General features: G+C 38.2%; 1 protein-coding gene across 4 annotated transcripts in view; it reads left to right on the top strand.

Moving 5' to 3' along the window:
- BRAT1 (BRCA1 associated ATM activator 1) overlaps nt 1–19,780 on the top strand; it is a 498,236-nt gene that overhangs the window by 189,639 nt on the left and 288,817 nt on the right. For all 4 annotated transcript variants that reach the window (XM_044089125.1, XM_044089127.1, XM_044089124.1 and 1 more), the window contains exons 7-8: nt 2,560–2,651; nt 12,284–12,405. In XM_044089125.1, the coding sequence (XP_043945060.1) occupies nt 2,560–2,651; nt 12,284–12,405 (214 nt within the window). The remainder of the gene's footprint in view (nt 1–2,559; nt 2,652–12,283; nt 12,406–19,780) is intronic.

The following is a 19,780-nucleotide window of genomic DNA, read 5'->3' as shown; positions in this document are numbered from 1 at the left end:
TCAGTGATGCAAAACCATTGTTCTGCAGAAGGTAGAATTATTTTACAGCAATAATTTTAGCATTCACACTGGTTGTTAATAGCTTCCTTACAGTTTTGTCATTTCTCCCTTCAGTGATTTTCTTAATCTCGGTAAACAATGGTTCTCAGGATATTGTTTGCCCAAACACGTAGCTTTTTACCTTTACACATTCTACATTAAATAACCTCATCTTTACACATTCTATGTTAAATAACCTCTCGCTCACTGCTGTGCAAGATAGCCATACCAGTTGGTCCTTAAAATATTCTTTTCCTAAGACCATGCTCACTGCTGTAATGGGCATAATTATTGGAAAGTGTACTTTTCTTGTAAATGTAATCTCATATGTATTACACAAATGATTTTTGTAAGTAGTGACATGTAAAAATATTAATCTTGTAAAAATCAATGTTAAAAGTAAACTGTAAAAAATTTTTTTGTTTTGCAAGTAGGTACCATTTTTTTCAACTCTGTATAGTCATCAGACCAATGTGGTGCTGCGGTAGCATTGTTGCCTCACAGTAAGACGCTGTCCAGTTCGATTCTCAGCTAGAGCGTCTTCTGCGTGGAGACATGCGTGAATGGGCGTACTTTCGTTGAAGGTTGTGCATCAGGGCTGGTAACTCGGCATGTAAAAATCAACTACTAATCATTAGCGGACTGGAGTTCCACTGTGGCGACCCCTAACCGGGAAAAGCCGAAAGACACAACAACAGCAACAACATAGTCATCAGACCAATAAATGGAATGTTTCTCTAAAAATCAAACGTACAACATAAGGAATGGTTTATACCTTTAGTTACTAACCATCTGTTCCCATTGGCATAATACAGAGTTGGCAAAAATTGCTGCAAAAGCCGCACCCATCATCACCCATAATATCTGAAATATTTTCCTTCAAAAGTGAAAAATTATTCTTTGAAATAAACTCCATAAAGGAACAGTTCATGTCAATACTCCTCCCATCAAATTCTGTATTTCCCATCAAGAAGTCCTTAATCCATAGATTAAAGAAGTCATAGAGTATAACCATAAGCAAATCCTTTATATCAGCAGTAATCAGGCTACTGTTTGCAGAAAACTGAAGCTCCGTCTTATCCAAAAATTCCCATGAATCTTCAAGATACTACGGAGTTTGCTAGTCACTTTCTTTAATTTTTGATGAACAAATCTTGCCAGGGACTCCGATTTGACCCCTCCCCACCATGAAACAATAGTTTTATTACTAGTGATTACCCCAGAGCAATACCTTGTATTGGCCATTTTAGTTGCACATCTGTGATGGTTGCTTATATTGCTGTGTGCTCGAAATGCAATAGGTTTTGGTAAGAAAGACTGAAAATAGGCTACAACACCTAATCTACAGTAATTTTATCTGTGCCAAGGTTACAAATCTAATGTTTTTTTTAAGAAATTTACATTTTTTTTATATTGAAAAAGTTGCATTGGCATAATCAGTTCTTGTACAAGGAACTGATATGGCAGGTCAGATTGAATGCTTGCACCTTTGCAGATCTCAGTGGCAATGTATCTATTAATCACTTATTGAAAATGAAACTTGATAGGGTATGAACCTAATTAACTGCGCCCCTTCTCAATAGAGCTTGGTTTATGTATGTGTTGATTGCTATGCATTTTTTATTCTGAAGAACTCCTAGTTCTTGGAGGATGAAAGCACTGATTTGTAGTACACTTGGTGGCTCTTTGTGAGGACATTGGGTATTTTCTTCTAAATACTCCCATACCTTTCTGTTGCTGTCACTGGTACATACATGTAGGAACTTGTACAATAACAAATTGTTTTGCACTTTTTGCTTGTTTTGTGATTACTTTGAACTAATATTAACTGACACTGTCTGGGTGTGACCTTCTGGACATCTGAGGTGTTACAATTCTGCTTATGTTCAGAATAACTAAATTTGAACTACATTTGCCTTATTCATTAACTGTAAAGGCACTTCTTACAGGACTCTAACATGTGCACCGACAGTGTTTACTGTCTTCCAGGGGGGAGGGTTCTGCATAAAGGTCAAGGTCTTTATCTCATAGACATAAAGCACAGGGTTTGAGTCTGACCTCCTTTTATTGGCTAGGCTTGTAATAGTCTGCAGACTGTTAGTCCTAGTATTTGTCTACAAAACTGTGAAAATGTTACTCTGTAGTCTAATTACTTATTCATTGTAAATACCCCTGTATACATTCTGTTCATCCAAGACTTTTATTCTACTTGTACCTTAACTGCAAATTTGTATGAATAGATCTGTTCAAGGCAAAATTGTATCTCTATTCAGTTGTTTGCACTGTTGCACACTGAACTTGAGTTGGCTGAGAAGGCTTAGTTTTACGAACCTACCTACTCAGGAAACAAATGTAAAATAAATAAAATTAGCATCATATATTCTGCAGCATGTACATTTGATTTGAAGGTGGTATATTGTTCATAAAGAAGAAAAAAAAAACGGTAGATTTTATGGTTTGTCTTTCCATTTAGTATTGTCCTTCCTTTTGGTTAACTGTTTCTGTTTTCTGTTCTTTCAGTCCTCTGTCAACAAAGCTTGAGGCCTATAATGTGATTTTACACCCGATGGATTACGTTCTTAGGGCCTCCAGCCAGAGAATGCAGGAAACAGGTAGTGTATAGTATAAGGAACCAATAGCAGAATCTAGAGCAAGCTTTGTTTTGTACTATGTTTGTATAATTGATGCTGATTTACGTATGTTTTATCAGTTCCACTAGTGGCCATGGATACCTGATCTGTTGTTGTTATTTGTAGTAGTAATAATAAAGCAAGGGATTGACCCATTCTGATGGGGGGAATAATGAATTGTTCTGTGTTACATGAACTGCCACAGCTAAATTGCAACAGAAGATTGGACATTTTTGTTTAAATATGTTTTAAATCACAGTTCTGATATATATATATATATTTTTTTTTTTAATATACAGAGTAGATTTTTCCAAAAATTAATTGTGGGACTGTGAAAATAACATCACGTATATATGAAAACTAATGAAATTTCCCTTTTTTACTTGCAAGAAACATTAGAACTCTACTGCTGTTCCAATTTCCTAACCTGATAGCCAGTATTCCATTCCCTGCAGTGACACGTTTGCACCACAGCTGCGCACATAACATAACATTAATACTCTAAAATCACATACTCTGATTTGTTGAGGTTTTGTACCAGTAAGATTTTTGATCACAGACACAGTGTAACACCTGATGCAGTGAGAATAATTGTATAGCTTTATTTTTATGTTGCTGAAAGATCATTTTGAACCTTACTTTGAAAGTGTCTTGGCACAAGCACAAAGCCTTCTGGATCTTTATTACTGCCTTACCTCCAAACTTCCAATTTTCCTCTGTGATACCATCTGTTCCTGTGCACTTTCTGTTGATTGATTATATGTAATTGTTTTTATTTATTCTCTTCTTATTTTAGCTGTTAATTGTGGAGTCTCATGTTCCTATAACCTTGGCATAACTAAGTTTTCCATAAATATTTCCATGTGCAACTTTTCTTGCCTCTCCTTATTTCTTATGCTTTACACACATTTCTGAACTATCTGTAATAACTGTATAATATCTGTAGCTGTTTTTCTTGAAAGCATTTCCTGAGTATTCTTTCAAGAATCCCATTCATTTCCCAGTGTTCTCCCATCAGGTTTAGAGTATAAATGAGCACTTAGTTTGTGATTGTTATATGCGTTAATAGCTTCAGTTCTACTAAATGATGGTTAGGGAACCCATCCATGAGTGTTTTAAGTGTTCATTGCTTTTAAATTTGCTTCAGGCGATGGAGGGACATCACTAAGTAAATAGCTGCTGTAGTGCATTTTGCTAACTGCATTGTTTTCACAGCTTTTACACAGCAAGTACAGAACCTTGCTCTTATGCTATGGAGTTTCTTGTCTCAATCATTTCCTCACCTTTATATACATGCCTTCTTCCGAGTTCTTAGGTATATTATAGGTTACCAAACACAGGGGCCAAGCCATCCATCCCAAATAAATCCAACAGGTTTTAGTGCCCTAGGGGTTATTTTTTAGAGGTATAGGTAAGCTTAGGCATGGGTGGTCAAGTACTTACAGGATGCTTCTATACCTTAGAGACTTAAGTGCCACACCAGGGGTGAATTTCTGAATCCTAATCCACTGGTTCAGATTATGCTTTAATAAGGTTAGGGAAGATCTTTGCTTCACATGGATGGGAAGCTTGTTCCTTAGAACGGATACTGTCCCTCCAGTATATTTTATTTATGTTACATGCAAGGTTTAAATCCCTAGGTCATCTAGTTCTGGTGCTGTTTATTTTGCAGATATGTAGTAGGTGCATCAGAGTGGGATCCAAGGATGTCTTGCATGCCAGACGTAGATTGCCCCTCAGCAGTGTGTATGATACAGAGTACAGGGATAGGGCTTTGAAGTGGCCCACATAAGACATATTATTAATGCCCTGTATTCTTTTTGTGAGAAATCTCTGTAGATAATCCAGTTGTTGCATGTGCATAGTCAAGTGCATACCGAAGATGGTGTTGTACTCGATGATGGGTCTGATGAGGGCTGAGTACAGGGGAACAGTGACTTCCTTGGACCTAGATGCTGTACCCTTGCTTATAAGTTGAGTGACATAAGATTTTCATACTACCTTTAACACATGTTGATTGAAAGCCAGGTTATTGTCTGTATATGTCCCTTACGGGTGTGTGTTATCACTGAGGTACTTTCCTAGGGTAGCCAACTTCCCAAAAGGTAGTATTGTGCATTTCTTGCCACTGATTTTTAAACATGGCTCTGGCACCAGTCATTTGTCTGTGTTATCTTTTCCTGAGCAATGTTAGTGTCTTGGGGAGGGGGATTTTTATGACTGCTCCTAGTTATCCATTGGTCCTCTTCTTGTGTGGTTGCAGTTTAACAATTACAGACTAGCATATGTAATTGTAAGGTAAGAGAATTTTGTTTTAAAAGTGTGTAACATAATAAATCTTGTTATCAAAACGTATTTTACAAGAAGGTCACCATTTTCATATTGGAATAGAAGACCAGATGGAGTTGATGGTAACTGTAACACTTGACCAACAAACAGGCAAAGTTGTTATGGGCTTTTTGGGATGTTACTGCTGTAGGTGCTAAGGTTTTTACATTAGATGTTGAAGTTTGGGGACGGTTGATCCCCACTGATTGCATTCTGCTTTAGAAGATGTTCTTCATATGATCATTATTCCTTACAGATGGGATGTTCTGTTGAGGTACCTGTATGTCTGGCCAGTCTATAAAGCTCTGATGTCTTCCTCACTCACATTCACTCTTAGAATGAGTGGAAATGTCCTGCTCCTTTGTGGACCCCCACCATCTGAAAAATAAAACAAAAGAAAAACTCAGAGAGGCCTTAGGCAATAACCGGACATCCTCTTCTCTCATTTGTTCTGAGACTGATGACTCATTTGAGTCACTGTCACAGCCCTCAGACCATCCATCTGCTTCCTCTGGGCCCGTTAACATGTCTCCTCTAGAGACCAAACTTTTGTCTGAGGGAGGCAGGAAGAGTGAAGCTAGACTGATCTTATCTGATGGTGAGGGAGATATCCATCAACAATTAGTTCAGGAGTATGTTCATGGCTCACTTATGGAGGTTAGACCTGTAACATCTGCTACAAAGACAGTGCATGTCAACACTCTTAAACAGTTGCAGAATAGTAAACACTTTTCTCCACCTTCTACCCGTACCAGTCAGAAAGCCAACAAAGAGGAGTGTTTCAGTTTTGCTCAAGGTCTCTCTAAATTCATTCCTTTCAGCTATCTCGGCCTTCTTTCTTCTCCTCCTCTTCTATTCATGTAAAGCAGAAGAGAGTTCCCTCCTCTTTTGAGGAACAAGGATTATCATATTCTGATCAAAAAGGGATCGATTATCCCTCTCAAATTCCTTCACTTACACTGGATTTGACTCTGAATCAGATGACACTATCCTCAGACCCCCCTAATGGGGAAATTTCCTTTGGAAACACTATTACTAAAGTTAAATATTTGTTTAAATGGGAGGGTAAAGAGGTTTATGACTCGATACCATGGACTTCCGATTATGGATCTACCTGGGCTTGTTATCATCCGTCCAGTTCTGGTGGCGCTGGAAGATGCCTTTTGTGTTGCTTCAGTGCCTGCAGTTTCCCAACTTCTGCACCTAAGAAGCCAGACAAGCTTTACAAGAGTTCCTGATACTCAAAAGCGTCTTTACAAATATCCCACTGCTGACCCTGCTGTCACTTCACTGGATTCTGACAAAGGTAATTAAAACTTTCTGTACTCTAATCCCATTCCTAATGATAAAGACAACAAAACCAACTTTTGAAAAGTATGACAAAAAGTGTGTAAGCCTGCCACCTAAGCATTTAAAGCTATTAATCACCAAACCCACATGACTAAGTTCTTTCTATCTGTTTTGAGTAATACGGGATAAACTTTGGCAAATCTTCCTAAATCAGATGTTAAATCTAATCTAATCTAATGGGTATGCTTAATTCAGTCTCTCAGGTCCCAGTATCAAATGTGATTCTGATGCTATGGATGCTATCTCTAGGATAGCTGCTACAGCTGCTGTTATGAAAAGGCATGCTTGGTAACACTACAGTCCTTCTCTGAGGAAGTTAAAGCTCAACTGTTGAATGCCCTTGTAGGCATGGACTTTTGCTGAAGTTTTCAAAAAAGCTAGAAGGAAAAAGGAAATTTCAAGCTGAGAGATAAGCAGCTTTTTTACCTCTGTTCTTAAGTTTCAAAGGAAATATCCATCTAGCCCTGGTCCTTTTTTCATAAAGCTTACAAATTGTGTCGGCAGAAATCTGGAAAAGAACAGTTTAAGAGAAAACCTGCTGGACCCCGGAGCTCCAACACTGAAAGAAAGAATTTCTGACTACCTTAGCCAGTTATTCCCTCCCATCCCCGGGCTTCCCCACAAAATTGCAGGGAACCTTTCCTTTTGCCCTTTTGCATGGCATGGTATAACCACAGACCCCTGGGCACCAAGTATTGTAGAATGTGGTTACAGACTCCAGTGGTTACCCCTCTCCCCTCTCTCAGGAATCCCCCAGACCCCAGGTAATGAGCTTTATCTGATTCCTGCAGTTCTTTCAAAATTTACTCCTTCAAGAGGTCAAAGAGCAAGTAACCACAGATCAACTGAGGACAGGGTTTTATTCCACGAAAGAGGGCACCTGGAGGCCCATTCAAGGATCTGCCCAGACTAAACACTTGAACAGATTTCAAAAGTCAGAATGCTGACACTTCCATACTCGATTCCCCCTTCTCCCTCCCTATGCATTTTTGATCACTCTAGACCTAAACAATGCTTATATGCATATTCCTATTCAAAGAAGCACAGATATAGTTTAATATTTTTTTTTATTTTGGGATTGCATTATTGATTTACCTCTTCATCTTTTGGACTGTGTACTGCCCCAAGAGTCTTTATCAAACACCTTGCTCCAGTAATAACTTGCTGCAGGCTTCAAAGCATGCACATTTTTCTTACGTGGACAATTTTCTGTTCTTAGCTGTAACCAATCAGGAAGCTTTTACATCCTTAGTTTTTGCAATTAATATTTTCCTCTACCTGGTATTCACCTGAGCCTGTAACAAGTCACAGACTGGTTTTCCTGGGAGGTCTTTTAGATACCTGATGATTGCCTCTGGGAGGTCTTTTAGATACCTGATGATTGCCCCTGGGAGGTCTTTTAGATACCTGATGATTGCCTCTGGGAGGTCTTTTAGATACCTGATGATTGCCCCTGGGAGGTCTTTTAGATACCTGATGATTGCCCCTGGGAGGTCTTTTAGATACCTGATGATTGCCCCTGGGAGGTCTTTTAGATACCTGATGATTGCCCTGGGAGGTCTTTTAGATACCTGATGATTGCCCCTGGGAGGTCTTTTAGATACCTGATGATTGCCCCTGGGAGGTCTTTTAGATACCTGATGATTGCCCCTGGGAGGTCTTTTAGATACCTGATGATTGCCCCTGGGAGGTCTTTTAGATACCTGATGATTGCCCCTGGGAGGTCTTTTAGATACCTGATGATTGCCCCTGGGAGGTCTTTTAGATACCTGATGATTGCCCCTGGGAGGTCTTTTAGATACCTGATGATTGCCCCTGGGAGGTCTTTTAGATACCTGATGATTGCCCCTGGGAGGTCTTTTAGATACCTGATGATTGCCTTTCTTCCCCCAGAAAAGATGCAAACATGTCATCAGTACTTAAGTCAGTCTTTTTCTACAGAAAGTGTCCACTTCAAGAGAATTTTAAGAGTTCTAGGTTTCATGGCTTTTTCTGTCCTGACAATTTCTTATGCCAGACATAACATGAAAGATTTGTGGGTTGTTTAAGTCTGTTTGGGTTCAGCAACCTTCTCCTCTTTCTCACCCAGTCCCAGTTTTGAAATTTTTAATGGAAAAAAAAACCTCATTTGATAGGCCAAATAAGTTCCATCTAATATATGAGTTTCCTTCTCTCCTCCCACCTTCAGACTTTGCTTGGGATGCTTTTTCTCAAAGGTTGAAAGTACAAGGAATTTGGGAACCACAACACAGTCACAGGTACATCAGCCTTAAAGAGATTATGGATGTTGCCAGTGCCATGAAAGCTGTGAACCAACTGTGCTGATCATGCTGTTTCTTAGTGTTCTCAGTCAGCACCACTGTAATGTGGTACATAAGCAGTCGTGGTCTTCTCCCCAGTCCAGACTGGCTGTGATTGCCTGGGACTTAGTTCATCACAACTTCATCCTTTAGAGCAGAATACAGTGGCAGACTCCCTGAGTAAATAAAGGACTGACCCTCATAAGTGAAAGCTACACTGGGAGATCTTCCTGCAAATAGTTGACTACTGGAGAAACCCTCAAAGCGATATGTTTGCCTCCAAATTCAACAGATAAGTGAAGCTGTTCAGCTCCCAGTCACCTTGCAAAGTAGCTCGGAGGAGGGATGCTCTTTCATACTTTCCTTCTTTTCATTTCCCGAGTCCTACAAAAGTAAGGAAGTATTTACCAAAGATGCTATTGTTGACCAGCATTTGGCCCAGACAGGAGTAGTTCTCTTTTTTTCATGCATCTGGCCAGGAGCAGTCGCCTGAAACTTCCTCTCAGAATGGGCTTGAAATCATGGGAGAGGGGATCAGATTCATCTGAAAATTCAAACTCTGAACCTAATTGTTTGGTTGATGTGATTTTGATTCCTTTTAGGCATGTTTTTTTTTTTCTGAGGATGTGCAACAGATATTGAGGAAGCCAAGAAAACTTGGTAGGAGGAAGTTTTATTTATTGAAATGGAAAATATGTTCCCTTTGATGCAAAAATAACAAACAGGACCCCTCTCAAGCAGTTGCATCCCTGGTTCTTTGCTACCTGTGTGAATTGCTCAGTTCTGCCTTAGCATGCACTTCAGGAAAAACCATTTCAGGCTATTTAACACTGGATTGACCTTCTTTTTTTATGTTATTAGGTTAAAAGTTTCTAAGGGGGAGTTGCATATTAAACCACCAAGAAGGAAGGTGGCACCAACTTGGGATATGCGTTTGTTTTAGAAAAGTTAACTAAACCTCACTTTGAGCATAGAGCTGCATCTTCTGTGCAGGTTTTAACTTGAAGGAATGAATTGCAGGTAGTCTTAGCTTCTGCTAGATAGGTATCTGAATTAATAGGCCTTATATCTGTTCTGTCTTTCTTGGTTTGTCACAAGGATAGGGTCAACCTGAAAACTAACCTTTAGGCATAAAATAAAGTAGTTTATGAACTTATTCTTACTCAAGCTTTCCAGTTTTCTGCCTTTTATCCTAACCCACAAAACAAGGGAGAGGCAGTTCTTCACTGATTTGATGTTCATGGATAGCTGAGATTGTTATCTGGATAAACTAATCAACTTTTTATATCTTATAATGAAAAGAATAAAGGTTATCCAATTTCTAAACAAACTATTTCTACATGGCTTTCCCTTTATATTAATTTCTGCTACTCTAACCATGGTAAAAACCCCCCTAAGAATGTAGAGGCTCACTCTACTAAAGCAGTTGCCACCTCTGGGGCTTTTTGGAAAGTATGGACTTCAGATCTGTTTTGGAAGCAGCTACCTGGTCCTCTGTTAGCACAATTATCAAACCTTACAAGCTGGATGTTTTGTTTTTTCTAGTCAGGACTAGCTGTTACAGTAAACATACCTTACTTCCGAACCCTTGAAAGATCTCTTCCCTGGTCAGGTTGAGGTATCCTTTCCTCCTCTCTGTGACAGGACTTGACTGTTTATTTTAGAACATCTTTTTAAAATTCATACAGTGTTAACAGTGACATGGGTACATGTGCAGTTATAGAAATAAAACAAACCATTGTTCACTAGTTACCTGCTTTGTATCATTGCTCAAGTCCCGTGTCTTCCTTAATTTTCACTCCTCCTGAATATTGTTATGCATAAATTGTTCTCATGTATTCCTTTTATTCCTATGTAATGTACTCTTTCCCCTTCTAAAGTTCCCACCTTCGATTCTTTTTTCACTGTGCATTATTCAGTACTTTCATTATGACTGGTTTAGATTTTGATTTCTATTTTCTAGTAATTGCTTTTTTGGCAGGCAGTTCCTATTGGATAGCTGATCTAGACCAGGAAATGCTATGGCAATATCACCAGCATATTGGTTTTAATGTAACATAGATAATTTATTTTTCAAGGGCAGCAGGTACTGTATTTGTAGATGAAGCACTGAAATGCAAAGTTGTTTGCAGCAGCAGCTCCCAGTTTAGTAATAGTTAGCTTTATTGTGGAATTATTCAGCTGACTTTTATTTCTGCAGTGATTGTATATATTGACTTAGCATATTTTATCAGTTGTTAATATTTCTTATGCTCTTATAAATGCTCTTCTGTCTAAACTGATCTTTAAACATTTTTATAACAAGGGGTATGTACAGTCAACAAAGTGTCTGTAACTGCTGGTGGAGGGAGAGGGCTTTCTGCAGATGAAAGTATCTTATGTCCTTGTCATCTGGTCATTTTAAAAAGTCTGTAATCTGTGTGTGTGTGAATTAAGGTGGACTACTTTGGCTACTGTGTGTTTGTGTGAAGCAAATTTTAAATATGTGACTTTGGTTATTATGATTGTTGTTAATTTTTAACAATGACAAGATCTGAGAAGGATGCAGTCAACAATGTTACTAATATTGTTGGGTTTGGGGGTTGTCTGTGGATAAAAATGGCTTACCCCACTGAGCTGATAGCTAAACAGTCATTGGTCTGTCTTTGCCAGATTGGAATACTTTACTGCAGATATTTTATCACAATCAGACATGTGATGCATACTCAGCCAATGAAATGGCTGTAATTGTTGACCATTTATATTGGAGGATTACAATAACTGTTTGAGTAGCCTCTTACGGTTGGGAGTGTTCTGAAATAGGTACTTTTTGTCATTATTTGCTCATTTGTTTCACTGCTTAATGCTAAAAACTGTTCAAAACTTGAACATTTAAAATGCACTTTATATTTTTGTTTAATACAGTAATATTTGATAATTTAAAATGATCAGGAAGGTGAATCAAAGAACGCATGCATTTTTGCATGACCCTAAAATGTTTACAGGGTGCCCATGGTTTGGAAACAGCTTGGGGCCCAAGGTACACTTAATCTGCACTGACCAGCAGCATTTTCAATGAATGCGAGTTTAAATGCATTTTCAGTGAATGTGAGTTTCAAGGGAAGAGAAGTTTACTGTTGCGCATGCTGAGTTTGTTTTCAATATGAGACTGTTTTGTTTAGTAAATGACCATCAGTGTTTATGCTATAAAATTTGAAATATAACTTTAAAGTTGAATCCAAATCTCTGTAACCATTGTACAAGTAAACAAGAAAATAGTATCTGCATTGACAGTTTTGAACAGTGTTTATGGTAATTGGGAAGAGTCAGTCAAGTAATGGGACATTGGAATGGCTGTGGGGGGAAGGGAGACGTTGTTCCATTACCCTGCCTAGGGGCCCATTTGACCACGACCCAACTCCAATTATATTAGTTTACTGCTTTAGGTTTCTCTTCCTGCCATTTGCTTTATTATTTTTTTAATAGTTAAGCTTTTGAGCGTGTTATGTTTCAGTGGTAGGTGCTTTAGGTGGGCTTCATATAGCTGTCATTATTCTTGAATATTCTTTTTTCTGGTTATTTACAGTATAATTTAATTTGTATAATGTATGCAGTATCTTTGGTTTTGAAACAAACAGCTTTGTTCTTTATTGGCAGGCCTGTTGGATGAGACGGTCTGTGACCCTGCAGCTGTGGAAAAGCTCCTAATTAATCGGTCTTCCTGCATTGCCTTTCTGTGCCAGGCACTTGGTCACATCAAAGACCTGTCAGACACACTGGTAAGTACCATGTAGTTCAACATGGTGTTTGGCTTGCAGCCTGGGATACAAACTAAGTCATATACTGCATTTGAGTCAGTAGGAAGCCTGCAAAGTACATACAGCCTTTTGCAAATGGCATTTCTTTCTGATTAGAGGTTTGTAACTGAAGCACAGTTCAGTGTTTACCTGTACAATTCATGTTCAAAATATATTTAAGGTATATAGAGAAAACAGAAACAGAACAAGTGAAGAAACACATGTGAGAATGATACAGAAAATATTTATCAGTCAGGGGAAACCATAAACTGTTTGTAAAGACTGACAATGAAAATGTTCTGCTGTTGTCATTACCAACAATTCCTTCCCTTTCATTTGGAACATTTCTTGCTTTAGAGTATGAATATCTCTAGTGAGCTGAACATTTTCTAGATCTGTTTTGTGGTCTAATTTTGAATCCCCACAAACATTCCATCCCTTGCAGTATGGCAGAGACATTAAACAAATGAAGCAGTCACTTGACAACGAGATGTAGTCCCCCATCTTTTTTTCAGTTAGCTGTTTCTTGTTCTTATTGTGTTAGCTGTCTTGTTCTTATTGTGTTAGCTGTTTCTTGTTCTTATTGTGTTAGCTGTTTGTTCTTATTGTGTTAGCTGTTTGTTCTTATTGTGTTAGCTGTTTGTTGTTCTTATTGTGTTAGCTGTTTGTTCTTATTGTGTTAGCGGTTTCTTGTTCTTATTGTGTTAGCTGTTTCTTGTTCTTATTGTGTTAGCTGTTTGTTGTTCTTATTGTGTTAGCTGTTTGTTGTTCTTATTGTGTTAGCTGTTTGTTATTCTTATTGTGTTAGCGGTTTGTTGTTCTTATTGTGTTAGCTGTTTGTTGTTCTTATTGTGTTAGCTGTTTGTTATTCTTATTGTGTTAGCTGTTTGTTGTTCTTATTGTGTTAGCTGTTTGTTATTCTTATTGTGTTAGCTGTTTGTTATTCTTTTTGTTTGCTTCTTTAGTTGCCAAAAATCACATTCCGTGAAAGCAGAATTAGCCTACATACAATAATAATTTAATCGAAAGTTGTCTCAGTCGTTGAAATTTGTGGAAATGTATTTTAAGGTGCAGTGTCTTTAGTGGTATAATTCATAAACTGAAAAACTGAAGTATGACCGAAAACAACCTTTGTGCACATCAGCTCTACATTTCAGTTTCCCAAAAAAGCAGGCTATGGGGTGCATTTTCATGAGATTTAGTAGTAAGAACACCAGAATTTGCATAGACTTATAAACATAGATTCAGCATAGCTCGTCATATATTCCCTCTACTCATAGATAAACATAGATTCAGCATAGCTTGTCATATATTCCCTCTACTCATAGATGCATGAGTGAAAAGTTAAAACAGAATCCAGAAAGACCTTAGCAGCCCACTCAGTACATTTAGTACTGATGTGGTTTGGCTATATACAAAGCAGTGTAATGTCCGTTGCACAGGAACTGTTTTTGGATTTCATAAGGATTATCACCTGGGTAGGTCACTGTTGTATAATGCCACTTTACAGATAATTATTATGCCATATTTCCCATCGTGAGCAGGTCTTTGACTCCCTTTCTTTGTCATTTTGTTAATGTGTGTGTGGTACACACACCAATAAAAGAAAAAAGTGCAAGCACTTCAACCTTGTTGGATTTGAAAAAAATAAAAATCTACTAGATATAACGATAAAAAAAAACTGTGCAATGAAAGCAGGTCCAGCAAAAGAATGACTTAGTAAAAGTTTGCATGTGCAAGCTAGTCTTCAGATAAAATCCTTCCTCAAGCAAAGTATATCCAAGAATACATGTGTGGTTCTTCTGTGTGATAAATGAAAGATGTACTTTGGATTTAGGGAACAGTTTGCATGATGAGAGGTGAAACCTCGAACCATGAAATTTGTATTTATTTTATTATTTTACATTTGTTTATTGGGAAAGTCTAACTGGGCACATGACCTTTTTCAGCGGAGGCCTGGGGAGAAAAGCTTCACATTGAAACATACAGAAATACAATATATAAGTAAAATATATAGAGCACAGAAGTTAAAATGCTATTTAGATTACAGTTTGGACAAGCAGTTATACATACAGACTATTTAAAGAATATCACAGTTTAGCTAATACATGGTAGTTCTTAACCTAATCAATAGAATCAGAAGGTTAACAATAAGAAGAGAGACATTGTATCATTAAACCTTTTTTGTATAAGAAAATAGACCAATGTGACAATTACACATGCCATCAGCTCTACAGTGTTATAGTACTACAGAGTATTAGTTTGCAGAGAGACATAGTCAACAGAATAGATGAGGGGATGGATTTGTCAGTAAGTGAAACAAAGTAGCAGCATAGACAGAGGGAGAGGTTAGTCTGGTGCAGAGGAATGGACACAGCCATTTATTGAATAAGTGGCCTTTTAGTTTTGTTTTAAACTGGCCTAGTAATCTTTTCTGGTAGTGCATTCCAGATTTTACCTACATAATTTGAGAAGAGGGAATCTCCAGCTTGGTTTTTGGTTGCACTGATTTTTACGCGATGTTTGTTAGTGGACCGTAGGGTTCTGTTAGTGGCATATGGTTGAAGAAATACTTGTAGGGCAGGTGCTTTCTCAGGTTCCTAGAGTATTTTGTGGGCCATGGGTAACTGGATGTATTGAAGGAGATGGGGAGCCCTAGCCCGTTGAGTTGCTTGAGTGCTATACAATGGTGAGCTCTAGCCGGTAGGTTTGTAGCATATCTGTCAATATTGTTATAACAATATTCAAGTTTTGCTAGCTCAGATTTTTTTAGATTTGTGAGTATGGGAGCTGCATATAGCAGTGTGGAGATTAAGTGAGATTGGGCAGTGGTAGTTTTAGTATTTTTAGTGAAGTAGTATTTCTTCCTAAACAATGTTCTGAGGTTTTGTGTACTTTTTTACTGTTTGAGAAATATGAAAATCAAATTTTAAGTTGCAGTCATTTTTGACTCCTAAAAGTTAGGTGTGTGTTGATGGGGAGATGATGGTGTTATTTAGTGATAGGGTTGAAAGTGTTAGTGGGTGGGGCTGATTTAGTGGGTTGGAAAATCATAAGTGTGTTTTTTTAGGGGTTTAAAATTAATTGAGAGTTTGTAAGCCAGGTCTCAACTGCTAGAAACTGTAGTGTTAGGTTTTGAAGTTCTTGAATAGAGGAGGTAGCATAGCACATATCACTGCTGAATCATCTGCATATTGAATAAGGGAGGCTTGTGGGGTTGAGGTGTGGAAGTTATTTGCAAATATTGAAAATAGTAGTGGGCCTAAGACTGAGCATTGAAGGACACCTATAGTCACTGGTAGAAGAGGTGATGAAGTCTGTTGCCAAGAAACTGCTTGCTGGTGTCCAGTAAGGTAATCCTGGAACTAGGCAAGGGTAGACTGGCAGAGATTTAGTTTGGAGAGACTATTTAGTAGTTTACTGTGAGAAACCATTTTAAAGACTTTTGATAGATCCAGGAAGATAGAGGATACATAATTACTGTTACTCCTATGATAATTGACAGTACTGGTAAATGACATTAGAGTGGTTGATGTATAATGGTATGATCGAAAGCCGTGCTGAGTATTGGCTAGAAGTTTGTTAGTATGTAGGTAATAACCCTCTCCAGTATTTTAGACATTGGTAATAATATTGTAGTCAGGCAGTAGAAAAATCTCTTGATGAGCCACCTTAATGTAGGGGTATTATGTAAGAAGTTTCCCAAATGGGAGGGACTTGTTGTTCTGCTGTGGATCTATTGATAAGAATTGATATAGGATAGGCTATACCATCTGCTATTAGTTTGAGGAGATCTGCAGTAAGTTGTCTGCAGCTAAAGTGGTGGGTTTTAGTTTTTTAAGCAGTTTTTTGATCATCTCTGTAGCTACTGGTTTTAGTACTGGAGGAGGCCGTGTTAGTTCTGATAGGAGAATGGGTTTCATTGTTGGACAAGAGCTAAAATAGTTTTTGTAAAGTATTTATTAAATTGAGTAGCAATTTGTCTGAATTAGTAGTGGTAGGAGGGGGTGTACTGACTTTGCCTGGAAGAAGTATATTGTTTATAGCTGTCCATAATTTCTGTGGGCTACTGCGGTGCTTTAATTGGATTTTTGAGTAGTAATTTATTTTGTTTTGCTTAATTTGCTGCTTTGCTTTATTTCTAAGTTTCCGGTACGTTTGTAGAGAGGGTTGGGACTTTGTTTTGTTCCAGGTTGCCCAAGCCGTGTCTCTAGATTTAAGTAATGATTGTGTCTCTTTTGTTAGTCGTGAGGCATAGTTTGATTTCACACATATTTTTTGGCTAGGGGCTTGTGAGTTTTGTACAGACAGAAAGGTAGAGTTGAAGCAATCATTTGCTTTCTGTAGGGATAGACGTTTCAGTGGTGTCCAGTTACAGTGTTTAAGTATATCTATAAGGTAGTTGGGGTTCAGGTGTTTTTTGTTTCTTATCAGTTTAAATGTAGTTTCTTAGATGGGTTAGCTCGTTTCCTAAGTAAATACGTTGGGAAGTGGTCACTGAGAGAGTCTGGTAGACAGCCAGAGTAGGACTAGAGGGCTGGCCTATTTGTTAATATCCAGTCTAGACAGGAGTGTTTGTTGGATGGGTTATTAATCCTTGATGACTGGATGTGTTGTGTGAAGCCATGCAGGTTGATACAATTTTTGGGGTTTGTAGAGATGCAGTCTAACTAGTCTATATAGAAGTCACCCATAATAGTTATCTGAGGTCATGTTTTACTGCTGCAGTATAGTATATCTTCTAATGTTTGGATATTATCCCCTGGTAGCATATTGATACCTATTATGTTTCTTGGGATTAATGTTTAGTTTAGCAAATACTTCAGAACTGTTAAGGTTTAATTCTTTTTCATCTAAAGTTTCTATGGAGAGGTGGCTTCTAAAGAGTAGGGCCACGCCACCTACTCTTTTACTAGTTCTGTCTTGTACATATGATATTCTATCTTGGTGGCAGCATTTCATTGCTGATGGTGGTAGTTTTTAGCCACGTTTCACTGAGAAGCACAATATCCTGGGAGAAGTTAGCACGCAGTTCATGAACTTTGTTGTTGACACTTCTTATATTAATATTTACTAGTAGAACATCAGATTTGTCCCTAAGAGGAAGGATTGTAGATTGAGTAGATTGAGTTTGTATGCCATTTTGTGAGTCTGAGTTATACGGTTTGTAGGATGGACCAGGGTTTGGGTGTATATAGTCACTGAGAGTTAGCTTGGATGCCAAGTTGACTAGAGTTTTCAAGAATCTGATTATGTGTTTATGATATTTCTGAGAGATGCTAGGTATGTTTGGGTGAGGGAGAATGGGACCTGCTCATGGTGTAGAGCTGTGATGTTGAAAATGGAGCTACTTATGGGTATGTTACCTGCTTTGGGTGTTGGGGAGGGAGTAACTATTCAAGGTAGATTGAGAAGAGAAAGGATTTTTATGTTGGAATGGTAAGAGTTGCTATAAGCTGCTAATGTTAAAAGTAGCAGAGTGTACAGCTGGTTTATGAACTTGATTGAAGGTTGGATGCTTTTAGCCTTTTTTGTTCTCATTGGAGGATTTTTTTGTTATTAGGCATTTTAGTTAAATTAGGTATGTATCTGTTATTTGTAGCAGTAATTGAAGTGGGAGGGGTGTAGAAAAAGAATTTTGAGTTAGATTGTATTAAGTGGAGTGTTTTTGGACGAACTGTCAAGAGGGTGTGGCTAGTGAAATGCAAAGTTAAGGAAAACGAGGGTGGGTGGGAATGGGGGTAGGGTAGGGGAGTAGAGTGAGCCCGAGCCTAGTGAGGGTGAATGGAGCAGGCTTCTACCCTGTTCAAGGATTGGAGTGTTTCTCTTAAGAAAAAAACATCAGCAAGAGTATACCACAGGTAGACGTATACTGATTACTAGTCTGCTTCGGTGGCTTTTATTCTTTTACATTTGTATTCCCCTTTACTCTTTGTTTGCTGCACACTGTGTAGCAAAAGATAAAAGGAGCTTGAGACGTTGCACTTTTATTTTGTGTTTAATTAGTGAAGGATAATTATTGAGGGGTAGGGACTGAAGGCTATGACTATTGAGAGGGACTCAATAACTTATCATAACAAAACAGATAAGTTAAGCAAAATGTATAATCAGTGAAATGGATGAAAAGGGAGAGGGGGCTAAGAGGAAGAATGTCGCCCCTGGGGTGTGCACTCTAGCTGATTGTAACAGATTTTAACAAGGCATAACAGTAGTCACCAAAGCAGGCACCTACACTGCTCGTAAGTGGCAATAGCAGAGTTCCCAGAGTTAAAGCTGTGGTGCAGTCCTTATTTATTGATGATTATTGGTTAGAGTTTCCTTTACTTTTACTGGAGCGAGAGGAGTGTGCACTCTCACAAGTAGAAGGGTGGAGGGAGACCCAAGGTGACCAGGTATTCAGTGGCGACTGCCCATAAGTGGTAGCAGCAGAGTTCCTGTTGTTAAAAGCTGGGATGCAGTCTTTATTTAGTTGGAGTGAGAGGGGTCCTCCCTCACACAAGTAGAGAGGTGGGGGGAGACCCAAGGTGACCAGGTGTTCAATGGTGCTAAAAGTTGCAAAGAAGACAAAAGGAAGGAATATAAAACTTAAAGCAACAAAATGCATTACCTTATCCTACAGTACAGAATGTTCATCACTGAAGCAGGCGGGGCATGCCCCAATTATCCACTTGTTTTGTTTTTTTGTTTAGTGTTTCCTGGGTTATTGTATGAAAAAATTCATCATTTTTTTAACACCTTTATTAACATTACATGTTACGTAGTGACACAAGTACACATTCAATTCTAAAAAATGAAACAAACTATTACTAGGTTCCACTGTTCAACCATAGCTTGTCATAGAGGGATCCTCCCATCTAGATTCTTACCTCTAACTCTGGCCGTTCATATATCTTTCTGATTAACCCTATTACTTTTATATTTTATTATTGTCGGGAGATGCACCTGCATCCTTTACCTTACTCATAAAATCTCAGCATGCCTTCTCTAAATCAAGACTCACCAGAAATTACAGGGTATTCTTGAACTCTGCTCCCCCCAAATTTTCCTAATTCTGTTAATGTTTTAAAGTTTTTGCTTCCCCTCCATAAAACAATATTGCTTAAGATCTATCAGTTTGGCAGCACCTTAGCCATTCTCTTAGCAAATATAGACACAATCCCTTCAGAATTATGGTTCAACATTGAAATTCATTAATATGAAGTTGGATTTAAAGGATCTTTGTCTTTTTTGAGTAGTAGAGCCACCACACCTTTCCTCCTAGATGCTAGTGATGTCCCTCCTTTTAAAATATTGTTGAACAAAACCTTCCAAATCTTTTTCTTAAACACGTTTATTAAATTTTCACTCAAGACATGGG

Source organism: Protopterus annectens, chromosome 12.part0 (assembly GCF_019279795.1).
Source record: "Protopterus annectens isolate FY-2018-M chromosome 12.part0, PAN1.0, whole genome shotgun sequence".
Lineage (NCBI taxonomy): Eukaryota > Metazoa > Chordata > Ceratodontiformes > Protopteridae > Protopterus > Protopterus annectens.
This window is presented reverse-complemented; position numbering and strand designations above follow the sequence as displayed.